Raw genomic sequence first — 19,525 nt, 5'->3', positions numbered from 1 at the left:
TTGAGATGTGTTTAAGATCATTATCCTGTTGTAGAAGCCATCCTTTTTTTATCTTCAGCTTTTTTACAGACGATGTGATGTTTGCTTCCAGAATTTGCTGGTATTTAATTGAATTCATTCTTCCCTCTACCAGTGAAATGTTCTCCGTGCCACTGGCTGCAACACAAGCCGAAAGCATGATCGATCCACCCCTGTGCTTAACAGTTGGAGAGGTGTTCTTTTCATGAAATTCTGCACCATTTTTTCTCCAAACATACCTTTGCTCATTGCAACCAAAAAATTCTATTTTAACTTCATTAGTCTACAGGACTTGTTTCCAAAATGCATCAGGCTTGTTTAGATGTTCCTTTGCAAACTTCTGACGCTGAATTTAGTGGTGAGTATGCAGGAAAGGTTTTCTTCTGATGACTCTTCCATGAAGGTCATATTTTGTGCAGGTGCTGCTGCACAGTAGAACAGTGCACCATCACTCCAGGGTCTGCTAAATCTTCCTGAAGGTCTTTTGCCGTCAAACGGGGCTTTTGATTTGCCTTTCTAGCAATCCTACCAGCAGTTCTCTTGGAAAGTTTTCTTGGTCTTCCAGACCTCAACTTGACCTCCACCGTTCCTGTTAACTTAATTCTTAATTACATTGCGAACTGAGGAAATGGCTACCTGAAAATGCTTTGCTATTTTCTTATAGCCTTCTCCTGCTTTGTGGGCATCATTTATTTTAATTTTCAGAGGGCTAAGCAGCTGCTTAGAGGAGCCCATGGCTGCTGATTGTTGGGACAAGGTTTGAGGAGTCAGGGTACCTGGCCTTTCCTAACGATGACTGTGAACAAGCCATAGCCCTAACAAGCTAATTAAGGTCTGAGACCTTAGTAAAAGTTATCTGAGAGCTAATCTCTTGGGGTGCTCAAACTTTTGCATGGTGTTCCTTTCCTTTTTTCCCCACTCTAAAATTGTACAAAACAAAAATAATACAGTAATCTTGCTTAAAATGTTGAAAATGTTTCATCTTTAACCTTATGACTTTTGGAGATCAGTTCATCTTCTATTCACTTAACTATTCACAGTAACAGAAATTTTGACCAGGGGTGCCCAAACTTTTGCATGCCACTGTAAAATGCTGTTTGGAGTCCCTATTTTATGTCACATCCATATTCAAAGAAGGAATTTTTACAGAAGAATATTTTGTTGCTGTGGGAAGGTTGTTAAGATATGGTACCAAACACTGCAACTTCATTGTTTGTAACTGATGTTCTGGGAAAGCATTTTCCTAGATCTATAATCTATTGAAGAAAATCACACAAACCTTGGTTATACAGGCAATTTTTATGTTAGTACAGTGTTGTTATAGAGGAGGAAACATACTTCTCTACGCAATAACTTGAGTAGAGAAGTACAATTATTAAAAATTGAATGTGTAGATTTTTTATGTATAAGTTTAATTGGAAATTTTAAGCATTTTTGTTGATGTATGTACAAGATTTGTGGTGTTCTGGATACGCATAGAACAGCACAAACCCTTTGACCCACGATGTTGTGCTGACCCTTTAACCTACTCTAAAATCAATCTAACCCTTCCCTCCCACATAACCTACCATTTGTCTTCATTCCATATGTCTATCTAAGAGCCTCTTAAATCTCCTTAATGTATCTGCCACTATCACCAACCCTGGGAGCATGTTCAATGCACCTACCGCTCTCTGTGTGAAGGAACATACTTCTGACATTGCCCCTATACTTTCCTCCAAATACTTTATGAAGTTATGAGAAAAGTGTAAAAGGTTGTTGTAGGTTAAAATGAGACATTTTTAGGAAGCAGAGCTGGGCTCAGAAGTGGTAGAGTTCAATCCAGTGAATTGTGAAATAATACACTTCAGAAGGTCAAACTTAAAGCAGAGTACAAGATTAATGGAAGGATTTTTAGCTCTATAGAGAAACAGGAGTTTTGGGGTCCACATCTGCGGTGGTTAAGAAGTCGCATTGGCCTTCGTTAGTTGGGGATTGAGTTCTGGAGCTGTGAACTAATGTTGCAGGTCTATAAAACTCTGCTTAGACCACATTTGGAGTATTGTGTTCAGTCCTGGATTTGTGGAGATCTCACTGAATGGTGTAAAGTGACATAGTTAAAACATTAAACATTTTAAAATTAATTTTAAAAAGAGTAATTTTAAATATAATCCTCATTCTTCATTATTAAATGCACATACCCACTATTAAAACAATTATTTGAGATTTGTGTTAACTCATGCAAAAAAAGGCTGCCAGAACACATTTTTTGGAGACTAACTTAACTCACTCACTTAATGTCAGCAAAACTTAATATCTTGCAAAATGTTTTATTCATTTATGAAGTTTTTATAATCATTGAAAACTTAAAACTGATTACTTATAAAATATAATAGATTTGGCCTTTAAATCTTATTGTCATTATTCTCATGGACAAAAGCCAGGAAGCACAATCTGTGTTTAAGTTCTCTTTTCTATACCTTTTATACAATCGAATACACAATTGTTGCTCCATATTAGATAAATACATTGGAGTGAAAACTTGTCTTTTTCCATTGATATTCTGAAAATAACGTGTTGTTAAGGTGACCAATGCTGAAATTTTTTTAATTGTCAACTTGTAACAAGTTGTATGCTTTAAATTTCATGCAGGTTTGAGTTTCCCAGCATAATTTGCAGTAATTTGGTATTGGTATTTGTGGCTTAGATTAAAGTGACAGGTGAAGCTGCTGAAAAGATGGGCTTTTAAGGATTGTGATCTGAGAGCTGTTTGATGCTGTCCTGAATTAAGAATTATGGATTTTTTTCTATGAAATTTATGTTAAGTAGGTTACGTAATCAATTTTAAATGCTTATTATTGAAGTTAATCGTAGAATTCTGCAGCATGCAGCCAGCCGTTCCGCCCTACCAGTCAATACCAACTTCTTATTTTCCTAAATCATCTCTGTTCCCATTCTGCCCTCCTGATTTCCTCTTCATTACACCCCCTTGTACTCTTTCAGGGATTCACTTGATTTCAGCTGCTTGTACTTGTCCCATTCTTCCTTTTTTCCTGGCCAGGGCATCAATATTTTCCCTCTCCCATTCATATATAGATATCTCTCTCTCTCTCTCTCTCTCTCTCTCTCTCTCTCTCTCTCTCTCTCTCTCTCGCTCTCTCGCTCTCTCTCTCTCTCTCTCTCGCTCTCTCTCTCTCTCTCTCGCGCTCTCTCTCTCTCTCTCGCTCTCTTTCTCGCCCTCTCCCTCTCCCTCTCCCTCCCTCCTCTCCCGTTCATCTCTCTCTCCCCCCCCCCCCGTTCATCTCTCTCTCTCACTATCATGCTCTCTCTGTCTCTCCATCTCTCTCCCTCTCCCTCCCCCCTACACCCCCACACCAGGCCATAAGATATAGGAGCAATATAAGACTATTTGTCTCATCGGGTCTGCTCCACCATTTCCTGATGGTGGATCCAATCTTTTGCCTTCTCCCCGAATCCCTTCATGCCCTGACCAATCAAGAATCTATCAACCTCTGCCTTAAATATACATAACGACTTGGTCTCCACAGCTGCCTGTGGCAAAGAATTCCATAGATTCACTACTCTACCAGAAGAAATTCCTCCTCATCAACTTTCTAAAAGGACACCTGTATATTCTGAGACCATGTACAGGTATAATCGGCCAAGAATATTGCAAATATCTAGCTCTGACCTTCTACGTCTCTCACCCCCACATTGCTGTTACTTTATGGTCTTTCTTCCTTTTGCAAAAGCCTTCTCTGTTGGGAGGTCTTTAAACATACATTTGCCCAGCAGATCCACTTGTGTCATTTTTTTTTTCTCTGATAATCCTGGAAAATCCTTGGGAGGTTTTAATAGTATAGATGTAAGTTGCTGTTTTATCAAAAAGAAGCTGCGGTGACAAGGATATGGTATTATAACATTGAACAAGCTTGTAGAGGAATTACAATATATAATAATGTATTCTCAACAAACTACAATAAATTTGGTGTAGATTATGATCAGCAGTGGTGGAGTTAATAGTTTGATTATGCATAATTCTAAAAAATCTTAAGTTCATGCAAAGGCTTGATCATGACAAAGGTCCCTTTGATTTAGAATTAATGGAAAAACTAAATTGTTTTAAAAATTGAATAAATAATGATAGGTGCTTGTTAGAAAAGTGTACTCACCAGTGTGCTTAAGCTGCAAGTTTATTAAAGTAACAGTTACTTGATGTTATGCAACATCTTTTGCGATTCTTAATTCTCACAGTTCTATACATGTGGAATGTTGCAGTCAGATGTTATTTTTGGTACATGTTTTATGTGGCACTTCTGGTTGTTGGTTTAAATTGCTAGGAGACTTGCAAATTCAAATTTGTCTTTTAAGTTATCAGTATTGGCACGAACACAGAAATGGCTATATTAACTCAGTCTTATTGTGTCTGTGTTTACCCAAAGATCAGTCATTTAGCATATAGCATTACAAATTGAATTCCTCAGTGTTAAAATTTGATCTTCAGTTGCATCTTACTTTAAGCATTACATTTTTTCCTAGATGCTAGCTGCTGACTGCTAACATCATATGAAATGAGACAGACATTAGAGATTCTCTTTTTTAAAAAATAGAGAATACTTTCAAGAGCATTTGATAGAATTTAAATTTGTATTAAATGTTCTAGATCAGGCATGGGCAAACTATGGCCCGCGGGCCATATGCGGCCCGTTAAACTTTTGAATCCGGCCCTCAGAACTTGATGAAATTATATTAATAAACCTTCTTAACGTTTTCCCCCCGCAATTCTGGCGTTTTCCCAATAGATGACGCATTCTATATACATTTGTGGCGAACCATTTCCTGGCACATCCGAACCGGCTCACAATTAGCCAACGTTCTGGCTACGGGAGATAGCCTGCGGGGATTTGCGAGCATAGAGCTTTGGAGCCTCTGCGCAGGGGGGCAGGTTGAGGGAGGCTTAAAAGTTAGGCTGGGGATTTCGAATAAAGTTTTTATCTTCGACTGCAGTTACCGACTCCGTGTCGTAATTTTAGCGGTGCATGTAGCACACCGCTACACATTGACCTTTGTTGAGGTGCAGCGTATTACTCCACATTTGCACTTTACTCTTTGTTCGGCTCGACCTATTTGTGTGAACAGGCGTTCAGCGTCATGAACATCAACAAAGCCAGCCACAGATCCAAGTTAACTGACCAACACCTCAGGTCCATCCTGAGAATCGCCACAACAAAACTAAATCCAGACTTTGATGCGCTGGCTAAAAAGGGAGACCAACAACACTGTTCCCACTGAAATTAAAAATAAGTTTCTTCGTTGTGTTATGTAAAAAATGCATTTGAAAATATTTTTTTCAATAAGCCTTACATGTTACATGTCATTTCTGTTAAGTGATGGACATGAGTAGTGCGCAGGTGCACGTATGTTCTCAAAATAAAAAATGCGCTCCAGATCAAATAACGCGCCCCGCATACTGGCTGGTCGTTGTTGAGTTTTGGCACAGGGGACAATTGAATAAGAAGGAGCAGGACAAGTAGACCTGCATCTCCTACCGTTTTTGAAATAAAGACAGTCAGGAGGAGAGTGATGATGATAATATCTTGAAGGGTAACAGAATTTTCATTGCTTTAAAATAACTGTTACTATTAAAAAAGCTGTATTTTATTCATTTAATTTTCAGTGTTTTAAAAGTCACTTCAATAAATAGCTAAATACCATGGGACTTCAAAGACAGATATTTTGTTGTAATGCATTTGTTCATTTTCAATTGAAATTAAAGCACATGTTTTCTACATATCCCATGATATTTTATTTTCTCTTATGAGGTGTATTACCAAAACACTCCGTCCATCTGCTCCTGGTCCGGCCCCCCTGTCAAATTTTAGAACCCTTTGTGGCCCTCAAGTCAAAAAGTTTGCCCACCCCTGTTCTAGATGCTTCAAAATGACTTTGAGCATGGTTAATCATTTTGTAAAATAAAAATAATCTTTATTATTTCAATCTTACTTGAAAGTTATATTTGGTTCTTTGGTTTAATAGTTTTAAGCTGTGTTATTGCTCTTTTTGAGCTGTTAAAAGTTTCCCCCATCACCATCACCATTCCTCTACAACTGTTTGACGATATGCTCAATATTAAAATAACCAAAGCCCTGAGCTCAAGAAATAGTAAGATCTTGGAATTAAAATTTAGAAGAAATCATCATTATACAGTGTCATTGACTGCAGTTTAAATATTCCATTATCAACACTACAGAGACTGTTTTTAATTTTTGTAGTGCTAAATCTCCGGCAGTGATCTCTCACAGCAACACAGGTGGCAGTCTGAAGCGCCCAGACACCACAGAATCATTGAACTCCTCCATGTCTAATGGAACAAATGATGCAGGTATGTTTCTGCTCAATTATGCTCATTTCTTAAGTTGAGAGCAGTTAGAACCTCTTCAAAGTTCAAGGACGTTTATTATCTACAAATGTATAATGTATACAACCTTGAGATTCATCTTCTTGCAGGCAGCCACAAAATAAAGAAACCCAATAGAACAATTTTTTAAAAAAAACAACACACAACAAAGACCATCAAACACCCAGTGTGCAAGAAAAAGAACAAACCATGCAAACAATAAGAGTTGTACAAACAATACAGGCCATTAACGCAGAGTCCACGGACACTGAGCCAGTTCAGAGCTGAGCCAGGTGGCGATAGTTGCAGGTCACAGCAGTAGAGTCACTTCAGTAAACCTCACAGAGTGGTGAGCCGAACATTGGTTCGTCCTTCTTTCGTCCTTTTTTTCAAATCATGCAAATAGTAAAAAAAAAGAAGTAACAAAAGCACATGTAACATGGGCTGCAGAGATCCCAAAGGTGAGTGTACAGCTCCAGAGCATTCAGCCCTAAGGCGAGTAAAGCCTGTGCAATGGCTGCAGGGCAACAACTGCTCCTGAACCTGGTGGTATGCAACCCAAGACTGCTCCTCTCACCCATCGGTAGTAACAAGAGTGGGAGACCAGTCAAACACAGGCAGATGGTCCTGAACACCTGGTTGTTGCCTGCTCTGGCACTGGATGATTTTAACCATGCTCAAAGCTTACATCAGCCCACCACAGGGTTGTTTTCCATCATCAGGCATCCAACCCTCGCGATGGCCAACCCAGCTGTACCTGTACTGTTGACAATCTAGTTCACTGAATCCCCTAGGAGATCGCAAAGGTGCCAGGTTGTTTAGTCAGTTCAAAAAAAACCCTTTAAGGGAAATTACAGGCTGCAAAATGTCACGCAAGGTCCCCAAATGATTATACATTTGGTAGATCAGTTAAATTTATTCATTCCTGGAGGGATGATTTGAATATTTTAATCAATACTATGTGGCGGCTCATTTCCTAGAGTATGCGAACCGACTCACAATTAGATAGCCTACGGGGGTTTGCGAGCACAGAGCTTTGGAGCCTCTTCGCCATGGGGGGCCGGTTGACAGAGGCTTAAAAGTGAGGCTGAAGTTTTCGAATAAAGTTTTTTTCCTTCGACTGCAGTTACCGACTCCGTGTCGTAATTTTAGCGCTGCTTGTAGCACACCGCTACAACACCATCTTATCAGTAGCTTTCTAATGGATGCTTGTTATAAAAGTTTTTTTGCCTTGTGTTTTGAAGCACGAGTTTTCTTAGGAAGACCCAGAAGTGCAAATGTTAGATCAGTGTACATATTTTATTTAACTATCTGTACAGCAAGGTTATGTTAGCCTTAAAAATTCAGCTTAATTTAGTAAGTTTTCAGTTTTGAATTTAGTTTAAGGGTGTTCTATTTTAGTCCAGGATTGTCTATTTTACTGCTGTAGGCCGCATCTAGCTATATATCTAATTATGAATACTTCTGGTTTCACTGTGTGTTCATTGATATTGTTAGTTAGTCAATAGATCTTATTTTTATACCTTGGATGATCTTAGAGTTGAGAGAAAATTTCAAATTTTTCGGACTCTGGCAAGAAGCTTCAACTATATCAAGACTTTTTAATTTTGACAGAATTTTCAAGCTTATAGAAAAGTTTGACTAAATTGTTGTCAGCAGAATATTAGATTTATAAATAAGCAACATTTCAAGGGGTAAAGTTTTTTGCCATTTTTCAATATTCTGAGCTTTAGCATTAAACAGTTCACGTTGAAGCTAATATGAATGTGATGGCATATACAACATATCAGATTCCTCAGTGCTTCCTGTCATTCCTAGAGCTGTTTGATACGCATGATGAGAGAGATGATGAGGGGGAAGGGGAATCTGTCGAAGAGCATAAGAGTGTTATCATGCATCTCCTATCCCAAGTCCGACTGGGAATGGATCTAACAAAGGTGAGAATGGCAGATGATTTTGTTTGAATATTCTGATAAATCTCCATTGGTTTGGTTTGCCTTTTTTTAAGTTAAAAGTTTTTTTTTAGAAAATCACTATTTAAATTGTCTTTGTTCTTTTGATTAGCGGCATTGAAATTATAAGTTTGGTTGTGTTTTAAGTCAGTTCCTGCGTTTTTTGTGTTGAACCTTAAAACAATTGGAATCAATATATGTGTTTCTGAATGTTAGAAATATTAAGGTAATTTGAGCCTTTTAGATTCCCATCCTTGGTAAGCACTTTGTTGTTTAGTTCTACTGCTTTGGATACTCTATGCAGATCAACTATTAATTCTGAAAATAAGTAATATGAATTTTTGTGCTCGTTAAAACAAAATGCTGATCCTCTTTCAGGTGGTGCTTCCCACTTTTATTTTGGAAAGGCGGTCTTTGTTAGAAATGTACGCAGACTTCTTTGCACATCCGGATTTATTTGTAAGGTAAATAACTTCTTAACTTATTAATCTAGAATTACTGGAAAACCTAGAAATATTATGATGCTGATAAATTTAGATGTAACATAGGATTAACATACACATGCAGTTTAAAGGAATTTCTTCAGGATTGTTTCCATTTCATCTGCATGACATCTTAGTAAAGTGCTGCCCTTGAGTGACTTTTGGAGTGATGAAGTTGAAAATTTCCAGAAGTGGCCACTGATTTGATTGCAAACTATTCTCATGTGCAGCTTGCAGTATTTTACTTCAGGATGGAAAATAAAAAAGAGATTTTGTTGACACAGAGACTAAAGATACTGTACTCTGGAGCAAAGATAAACAAACTGCTGGAGGAACTCAGTGTGTCAAGCAGCTTCTGCAGAGACAAAGAGATGGTCAACCTTTCGGGTTGAAGCCCTCCATCAGCACTGAGTTTAGAGGGGGAGATAGCCAGTGTAAAGAGGCAAGAGGGCCATCTGAAGCAGAAGCTGACAGGTAGTAGGAGGAACCAGTGGAGCCATTTGGGTGAGAGGAGGGCATTGGAAAGGGAGGGCCAAGGTGGAGACAGTGGTCGGAAGGTGGTAAGTAGAGACAGGAGGACTGCAAATCCTGGAATCTGATTAACTAAGGTGATAAGCTGAGCTTGGTAAGGGAAGGGTGATGAGCAGATGAATTATGTGGCGGAGAGGATAGGAGGTAAATTGTGTGGGTGATGGTCAGATGCAACCATGTGGGGAAGGTGATGAGAAGCTGGGTGGATAACAAAGACAAGGAAGGTGCACAGGAAGTGTGGTTTTTGTGGTAAGTTGTACACTCTTGGGATATGTTCAGAATTAATGTATTGAAATTATTTCGTGTGGTGGCATGATTTTCTGCAAGAGGCTAAAAAAAAATAAATTTAAAACCAAACAAACTCCAAATGTGATTAAGTACTTCTCATTTTGTTCTCATAAGGCACAAAATTTGTTGTGGGCTCTCCATGTATAAACTTGCTCAAATCTCTAAGGTGGATGTTTGGCCCAAAATGTTGTTGCTCACTCATGCAGAAGCAAGACTTTGCAAGACAGCTGAGGACAGTTTTAGTCCAATGAAAGGATGGTAACCAGGCCAATACAAGGATCTCTTCCCAGCAGTTTTTTATTCCGGTCACCTACAGGGTCTCAAATCTCTTCAGTCCCCTCAATCCCTGATCTTTCCCAGGACCACCTCAAAGCATAGGCCCCTCCAGAACAACTTGTAAATCCTATCCCTGAGCCTTCGGATTATTACAGCACAGAAAGAAGCTATTTGGTCCATTTGAGTCTGTGCCAGCTCCTTAGAAGCAATCTTTTCAGCTCTATTATTTTGCTCTTGTAATCCAGCAAATTATTTTCCCTCAAATGCATTCCCTTTCAAAAGTCAGGATTAATTCTTTCTATCTCTCATATGGGTAGTGAGCTCCAAATCATAGTTTAAAACACCTAGCACCAAACAGCACTGTTTCCTCATGCTGCCCTTTCAGATCATGGAGACACAAGAGACAGCAATGCTGGAGCCTGGAACTAAAAACAAACTGTGGGTCAAGAGATCATTGACTTCTTTGGTTGAGACTCTGAATATCCTGATAAAGAGTTTCGACCTAAACATTGACTATCTCTTTGCCTCCACAGATGCTGCTTGGCACCTAACTTCTCCAAGCAGTTTGTTTCTCACTTTTATGACTTTGCCTCTCTAACCCTAACAAAACCCTCCCCCTCCCCCCACCCAACCTTAAACCAACTGTTAATATCAGCTTCTTTCTACTTGCCATATCTGAATGGTTTATTGGTATATGTTTAAAATAAAAAATAATGGAAGAGATGCTTCAGATTAAATCAAATGACACTAACATTGAGAATTGTGCATAGTATAGGATAAAGCTGGTCTTTTAAATGTTTTTCTCTTGGATTTAGTTTGTATTTATATAATGTACAAATTGAATACATTTACTAAAATATATACAAAATGCTGGTCGAACACAGCAGGCCAGGCAGCATCTATAGGGTGAAGCGCTGTTGATGTTTCGGGGCGAGACCCTTCGTCAGGACTAACCGAAAGGAAAGATAGTAAGAGATTTGAAAGTAGTGGGGGGAGGGGGAAATGTGAAATGATAGGAGAAGACCGGAGGGGGTGGGATGAAGCTAAGAGCTGGAAAGGTGATTGGCGAAAGTGATACAGAGCTGGAGATGGGAAAGGATCATGGGACGGGAGGCCTCAGGAGAAAGAAAGGGGAGGGGGCGTGCACCAGGGGGAGATGGAGAACAGGCAAACTTTTCCTTTGCTACATCGACGACTGCATTGGTGCTGCCTCATGCACGCATGCTGAGCTCGTTGACTTCATTAACTTTGCCTCCAACTTTCACCCTGCCCTCAAATTTACCTGGTCCATTTCCGACACCTCCCTCCCCTTTCTTGATCTTTCTGTCTCCATCTCTGGAGACGGTCTATCTACTGATATCTACTATAAGCCTACAGACTCTCACAGCTACCTGGACTATTCCTCTTCCCACCCTGTCTCTTGCAAAAAGGCTATCCCCTTCTCACAATTCCTCCGTCTCTGCCGCATCTGCTCTCAGGATAAGGCTTTTCATTCCAGGATGAAGGAGATGTCTTCCTTTTTTAAACAAAGGGGCTTCCCTTCGTCCACCATCAACTCTGCTCTCAAACGCATCTCTCCCATTTCCCGCTCATCTGCCCTCACCCCATCCACCCGCCACCCCACTCAGGATAGGGTTCCCTTTGTCCTTACCTACCACCCCACCAGCCTCCAGGTCCAACGTATAATTCTCTGTAACTTCTGCCACCTCCAACGGGATCCCACTACTAAACACATTTTTCCCTCCACCCCCCCTTCTGCTTTTCGCAGGGATCACTCCCTACGCGACTCCCTTGTCCACTCGTCCCCCCACATCCCTTCCCACCGATTTCCCTCCTGGCACTTATCCTTGTAAACGGAACAAATGCTACACCTGCCCTTACACTTCCTCCCTCGCCACCATTCAGGGCCCCAGACAGTCCTTCCAGGTGAGGTGACACTTCACCTGTGAGTCGGCTGGTGTGGTATACTGCGTCCGGTGCTCCCGGTGTGGCCTTTTATATATTGGTGAGACCCTACGCAGACTGGGAGACCGTTTCGCTGAATGCCTACGCCCAGTTTGCCAGAGAAAGCAGGATCTCCCAGTGGCCACACATTTTAATTCCACGTCCCATTCCCATTCTGATACGTCTATCCATGGCCTCCTCTATTGTCAAAATGAATCCAAACTCAGGTTGGAGGAACACCTTATATACCGGCTGGGTAGCCTCCAACCTGATGGCATGAACATTGACTTCTCTAACTTCTGTTAATGCCCCTCCTCCCCTTCTTACCCCATCCCTGACATATTTAGTTGTTTGCCTGTTCTCCATCTCCCTCTGGTGCTTGCCCCCCCCCCCCCCCTTTCTTGCTCCTGAGGCCTCCCATCCCATGATCCTTTCCCTTCTCCAGCTCTGTATCACTTTCGCCAATCACCTTTCCAGCTCTTAGCTTCATCCCACCCCCTGCGGTCTTCTCCTATCATTTTGCATTTCCCCCTCCCCCCACTACTTTCAAATTTCTTACTATCTTTCCTTTCGGTTAGTCCTGACGAAGGGTCTCGGCCCGAAACGTCGACAGCGCTTCCCCCTATAGATGCTGCCTGGCCTGCTGTGTTCCACCAGCATTTTGTGTGTGTTGTTGTTTGAATTTACAGCATCTGCAGATTTCCTCGTGTTTGACATTTACTGAAATGCTTTCTTTAAAAAGTATTGTAGACCAAACTGACCCAAGGGACCGAATGGTGCAGGTTGTCAAATGGTATCTCTCAGCCTTCCACGCTGGCCGCAAAGGATCGGTAGCCAAGAAACCATACAATCCTATTCTTGGAGAGATTTTTAAATGTCATTGGATAGTACCTGAGATTGAAATTGAAGAAAATGCAGTAAGTTGCTTCATTTTTCTAATAATTTTCTTGTAAGATTCTTGTCCTATTTTTGTTTAGTCCCACAAGAATTTTCAGAAGCAGTGTAAAACTTAGTTGCAATGCCATCATTTGCACATAGCATCAGATAAACAAAATTCACATGAAAACATAAATAATTCAAGGAAGAACACTATCAGAACAAAAAAAACATCAATTGTAGTTCAAATGGTCATAGTGTTGCTATACTGAGGTAGTGATTAGGGATTGCAGGTTGCCTCAAGAACCGAATGGTTGAAAGGGGGACGCTGTCCTTGAACTTATAGCATGGGAATTCCAGCTTCAGTACCTCCTGATCAATGATAGCCACAAAAGATGTCATTAACGCTCAGAGATTTAAATCTGTTGCCTTTCACTGATCTATCAATGTAGACTGGCACATGTTTGCTTTCCTCCTGTTCCTGAAAACAACCATCAGTTTTTCACTTCTGCAACTTTGAGTGACAGGTTATTGTTACAGCACCGCTCAACCAGGTGTATTATCTTACCGCTCTTTGCTGATTCTTCACAACCTACCTAGCTGGATGTGGTGAGCCAAAAGGGCCTCTTTCTAAACTCTACAAGATTACACTGTTTAGATAATGTGTACATAACTGTTGCTTTAAATAGTTTTCAGAAATGTATTCTGGTACATGTTAGTAAGCTTACATTCTCAGTAAGGAAAATTTTCAGATGAGTTTTTTCACCACAGGAGCCTGTTGCTGCAGGACCAATCCCAGAGGCCAGTCAGAACAGTGTGACCTTCGTAGCAGAGCAAGTGTCTCATCACCCACCAAGTGAGTTTAATCTCAGTAATCATGTTAAAGATACCCAAATGCATCATAGAATTTCTATTTTCTGACTATTTCATTATCATTGTTACCTTTTCCATGGCTGACTAGACATTCTTATTGCCTTCCCTCCCCAACTTTGACAGGCTCACAGTGTCTACCACTGTTTAGATTCAGTAACCTGATCACCCCACAGATAGTAAGACCAGAGAGTAGGATGCAGAGCAGATTTTCTGGAATGCCAACAGGGATGATGGACTTTAGTTATGTGGAAGGGCAGGTAAAGCTGTAACTGTTTAGAGTAGGGAATACTGAGGTATTCCATTTCCTCATGTGCTTTGATTAAACAGAAATTTGTGTTTGCTTGAAGGATTGTTAATTAGAAGACCAAAAGCTGCAATAATAATTAAATCATGGAAAAATTAATAATATTTTTACATGATGAGTTATCATCATCCTACTGCCTGATAGGATGATGCAAAAAATTTGGTAGTAACTTCAGTAAAGGATGGGTTAAGTATTTGAAAGGAAAAGAATTGTGTTGTTTGAAGGGAAACTAAAATACATGGTGAGAACAAACCAAATTTCTCTTTTAAAGAACAGTAGGCTAAATGTACGATTTCAGTACCATTTTAGTATATAGCCAGTGTTTATCTCTGAAAGTGCTCAATCTTGTGAGTAATAATCTCAGTTTATATTCAATAACTATTGAACAATAATTAGCAGAAAACTGGCAATGTTAGGCACCCAAAATAAAACCAAAGTTCTGGAGCACGAGGATGGGGGGTGGGGTAATATCTGTGATAGAGTGGAGGCCAAGATTGTCTCTGTGACGTAACAAGCTCAGTGACATTTAGATTAAAAAATGAATAAGTACAGTTAGAGCAAAAAAAAAACAAACTGGAATTATGAGAAGCAGAACATTAGCTGAAAATGCAAAACGAAAAGGAGTAACTGAAACTGAGTAACTAAATACATACCAGAGGAAATGCACCTCATTTCCACCTGGAACCAAACCAGCATAAACATTTGAATTCTCAAATTTCAGTTATCTGCTCCCTGTCTTGTTTTTTTCCTTTCACCTGATCTACCCAGTTCCTCCTGTACCAACCCTCTACAACCACCATTTCTTTGCCCTCCTCTGCCCATCGCCCAGACACTCCTCCCATGTTCCTTCCCCCCCTACTGTCCCCCTCCCTTTTTTATTAGATTCCATCATCTACAGCCCTTTGCCTCCACCTATCACTATCAGTGTCTGTCACTATTTCCACTCACCCTTACTCCAGTTGCCTTGCATCCCTCCTCACCAGGATCCACCTACAGCTTACACAATCACTTCTCCTCACTACTTTATATTGGCCATCTAGTAGTCCAGATGAAGGTCGACTGTCCATTTCCCTCTGCAAATTCTCTCTGACCTACTGAGTTCCTTCGGCAGTTGGTGTTTTGAACCTTATCATAGGTGTTTTGTCAAAGCTGAAGTGGATGTTTTAGTCTTATAAGGTATCAAAAATGATTCAGGGTCTTTTTCTGATGTAATGTCATAATTTAATGCTGTACTTTTGCTGAGCTGTGATACCAGTTGCTATTGAAGCTCATTGTTCCTGGCTGTTGATGTGTCATTGATCTAAGCTTTGGTGAGTATTGCGTAATAGCAGGACTGATTAAGATGGAAATTATTATATTCAAAAATGCAGTTTCAAAAGATTTGTTCCTTTTTATGCATATCATCTTAGTGTAACTTGTTACAGCAAGATACCTGCCAGCAGGTTCACTTCCTGTTCTTCAGCTTGGCCTTCTGTTGTGCTTGATAGTACTGAATAGAATTGTATTTGTAAATTTGGAATGGGAAATTTGCTCCTATCCACTGGTTATTGAATATATGGAAGTGGAATGGAATTAGTTACTCACAAGGCAGACAAGATTGAACTGTGTCCAATGGCATGCTTCTACATTGTAACTTTTATGTATTTCTCTATCTTAATGCTTTGTTCTACTTTCTATTAGAACATGAATTGATTACAGTTTTCTCATTTGTTACAGTTTCTGCATTTTATGCTGAATGTCTCTCGAAGAAAATCCAGTTCAATGCGCACATTTGGACTAAATCTAAGTTTCTAGGGATGTCTATAGGAGTGCATAACATTGGACAAGGTGAGTTTATTTTAAGAAATATCTATCTCCACTAATACTCTACATTTCCTCAGCAATAAGCTACTTGCACAGTTTAGGTTTTTGTTCTATACAGTCTTTTTCCCGTGCTGTCATACCTTTGGACAAGTACTATCTTACCTTGCCTAACAGACTGATAGAGCAGTACATCACAGGGATAGGCCCCTTGCCACATTATTAGTTAAGATAATGATGCCAAATTAAACTGATCCTTTTTGCCTGCAAATGTACATATCTCTCCAATTTCAACAACATTAGATATAGCAACCATGCTATGATTTCATATTATTTGCAATTCTGGTTGCCCTATTACAGGAAGGACAAGGATGCTTTGGAAAGGGTAAAGAACAGATTTGCCTGGATTAGTGGGTATGAGCTCTAAAGAGAAGTTGGACAACTTGGATTGTTTTCTCTGGAACATAGGAGGGTAGGGTAGAAGTTCTTAAAAATTATGATATATATAAGATGACTGGGATGAAAACATGGATGGGTGGTTTAGTAAGTCTGCAGAGAACAAAGATTGATGGTGTGGCTAGTGCAGAAGGTTGCTGAAGGATACAGAGGGTTATTGATCAGTTGCACATTTGGGTGAAATAATGGCTGGTAGAGTTTAATCGGGGCAAGTGAGATGGAACACTTTGGAAGAGCAGACGTAATGGGAAAGTACACAGTTAATCGTAGGAACCTGATACTGTTGATGTGTACAAGATCTTGGGGTCCAGTCATCTTGCCTGAATGTGATAGGGTGGTGTGCTTCCCTTTGTTAGCCAAGGCATTGAGTTCGAGAGTTGGGAAGCTTTATAAAACATTGGATGGGCTTCATCTACAGTATACTGTTCAGTTGTGGTAGCCCTATTATAGGAAGAATGTGGAGGCTTTGGAAAACGCAGAGTTTTACCAGGATGCTGCCTGATTGCTATAAGGATAGGTTGGTGAGACTTGTTTTCCCTGGAATGGCAGAGGCTGAGGGAAGACCTGATGGAAGTTTCAAAGTTAAGAGGGCTACAGTGGAAAGCTGGTATCTTTCTCCCAGAATTGAAAGATCTAATACATGGATTTAAGATGATCAGGGGAAGGTTCAAAGATGTATAGGACAAGGTTATTTTTTTTCTAGAGTGGTGGGTGCCTGGGGATGATGGCGGAGGCAGAAATTAGAGGCATTTAAGAGGCTTTTAGGCACATAGTTGTGCATGGAATAGAGAGATGCAAACCATGTGCAGGCAGGAGGTATTAGTGTAATTAGACATCATTAGCTTAATTAGTTTGGACAACATTGCAGGCTGAAGGGCCTGTTCGTAAGGTGTACTGTTTTCTGCTATGAAATGTGAAAAGAGCAGATAGAATCTTTCTTCCAGGGTAGAAATGTCAAATACCAGAGGACATAAGTTTAAAATGGAAGGGAGAAGGTTTAAGTATGTACTGGGCTTATTTTTTTTTACACAGAGCATGGTAGGGAATGCTGCTAAGAATGGGGGTGGAAGCAATGGTGACTGAGGATCTCTTAGACACATGAATAGGGAGGAATACTATGTATAGGCAAAAGAGATTTAGTTTAATTTGACTATCTGTTCAGTGAAGGCATTGTGGACCGAAGATCCTGTTCCTGTGCTATACTGTTCTTTGTTCTATATATTTCTAAAGGAGATTGTCAGATATGTATGTTATATATCATGAGCCTTGGATGACTTCACTTCCTCAAAGAAGCCAATAGTGGACCACCTATTACCACTTTTGAGTGAGGCCACTGTAGAAGAGACAGTGAACCTGGTCCCATCTGGTCTGTGACGTGGGTGATGATGTTCCCTTTGTTCATTCAGGTTCGGTCTTATTTTCAGTGCTTAGTGTGATGAATAAATTATACTCCCCTCTCTCATATGTGGATTGCTGGGCTTCTTTGTTCCACCTGTATTTTTGAATTGCTTTCTTGTGTTAATATTGTCAGTAATGTGGTTATTGTTGAAGACCACAAGACATAGAAGCAGAATTAGACCATTTAGTCCACGAGTCTGCTCAACCATTTTGTCATGGCTAATTTATTATCCCAAATCAATCACAAATTATTTTTCTGAATCTCACTATTTTTGGCTTTTTCATTAGGCAACAATAAATATGGATATCTTACATGCAGTTTTTTTTATAAGTATACAACTACTTAGCCCAGTTACAAAGCTGAAATGAATTGTTTCTACAAATTGTCAAATTTTGTAGAACCATTTGGATTTCATACTGAGCATATCTAGGTTGAGCAGTAAACACTTGGATGCTGCTCCAGAAAACTCTTAATGGAAATAATTCTAGGCAAAGAGGAGTCTTTTAATGTGTTTTGTTTCTCTATATCCACTTTCAGTTTATTTCAATGACATTTAATATTATCTTGAGCCTTTTCACCAGTTTTTATTTTGGTTCTGGCTCCCTCTCATGGCAGCTGTATTGCATTAATCCTTGGAGCTAATTTCAAAGTTTAAAGTAAATTTATTATCAAAGTACATGTATGTTATCATATACAAAAATATTCTTTTTTTTTTACGGGCATACTCAGTAAATCCAAGAGCCATAATAGAATCAATGAAAGGCCAACCCAACAGGTTGGACAAACAACCAAAGTGCAAGACAACACACTGCAAACACAAGAGAAAACGAATGAATGAATGAATAAATAAATAAATAAGCAATAGATATTGAGAACCTTGAGACGAAGAGTCCTTGAAAGTGAATCCATAGGTTGTGGAAACATTTCAATCATGGGGCAAGAGAGGTCAGCTCCTTTGGTTCAAGGGCCTGATGGTTGAGGGTTACTAACTGTTCCAGAACCTGGTGGTGGGGGTCTTTGATGATAGATGCTGCTTTCCTGTGACTATCCTCAATGTACATGTGGTTAATGGTGGGGAGGGCTTTACCCATGATAAACTGGGCCTTGTCCATTACTTTTTGTAGGATTTTCTGTTCATGGGCTTTGGTGTTCTTATACCAGGCTGTTTTACAGCCAGTCAATATACTCTTCACCATACATCTATTGAATTTCTTCGTATGAAATTACGTTATCGTCCTTCAATCGAGTGTCGGTTTTGAAATCATTAACAGGTCTCAGCTTGCTAATGATTTCAAAACTGACAGTCAAATTTTATCTCTTTTACAAAACCCTTAATTTTGAAGTGATTCTTAACATCCGAAAATTCCTGATTTTGTTCTCTTTCTTGAGCAACAAATAATTTAATATCTTTTTCTTTATCTGCTTGGTCAGTAATTTTAAAATTATTTCCATGACATTATTCCCTTTCCATTGTAGCTGTTGCATTCAGATCCATGTAATTAATATTTGGATTAAAATCTTTCTTTCTTTTTAAATCTTTTTATTAGTTTTAAACAAACATAAGTGAAACATGAATACAAAATGTTTGAGAGTACATAATTAATAGTTTAAATAGACATTCAGATATGTAATAATAAAAATATATAACCTCTCAAACCCAGAACAATAATGAACAAAGAAGTAAAAAGAAAAAAAAAGGAAAAAACCCCCAAAAAAAGAGAGAAAAAAAACACTAACCAACATGGGCCATTGAATAATATTAAGTGCATATACAGTAGTGCCAATAACTCTGAACCTCCATCCAATCGATTAAGGATAATATAAGTAAGGTTTAGGAAAAGACAATTCAACTCATGTGAAAATGTTGAATAAAAGGTCTCCAAGTTTCTTCAAATTTAACTGAAGGTTCAAAAACCACTCTTCTAATCTTTTCTAAACTCAAACAAGAAA

At 39.4% G+C, this 19,525-nt stretch overlaps 1 protein-coding gene across 3 annotated transcripts in view; it reads left to right on the top strand.

Annotated features, from left to right (window-relative positions):
• The window catches only part of osbpl9 (oxysterol binding protein-like 9), a 201,014-nt gene that overhangs the window by 165,569 nt on the left and 15,920 nt on the right, over window positions 1-19,525 (top strand). For all 3 annotated transcript variants that reach the window (XM_059984253.1, XM_059984252.1, XM_059984254.1), the window contains 6 exons: window positions 6,270-6,379; window positions 8,213-8,331; window positions 8,725-8,810; window positions 12,610-12,784; window positions 13,515-13,599; window positions 15,637-15,747. In XM_059984253.1, coding sequence (XP_059840236.1) covers window positions 6,270-6,379; window positions 8,213-8,331; window positions 8,725-8,810; window positions 12,610-12,784; window positions 13,515-13,599; window positions 15,637-15,747 — 686 coding nt within the window. The remainder of the gene's footprint in view (window positions 1-6,269; window positions 6,380-8,212; window positions 8,332-8,724; window positions 8,811-12,609; window positions 12,785-13,514; window positions 13,600-15,636; window positions 15,748-19,525) is intronic.

Source organism: Hypanus sabinus, chromosome 11, assembly GCF_030144855.1.
Source record: "Hypanus sabinus isolate sHypSab1 chromosome 11, sHypSab1.hap1, whole genome shotgun sequence".
NCBI lineage: Eukaryota > Metazoa > Chordata > Chondrichthyes > Myliobatiformes > Dasyatidae > Hypanus > Hypanus sabinus.
Note: the sequence above shows the minus strand (reverse complement) of the source record. Positions and strands in the feature narration are given on the sequence as shown.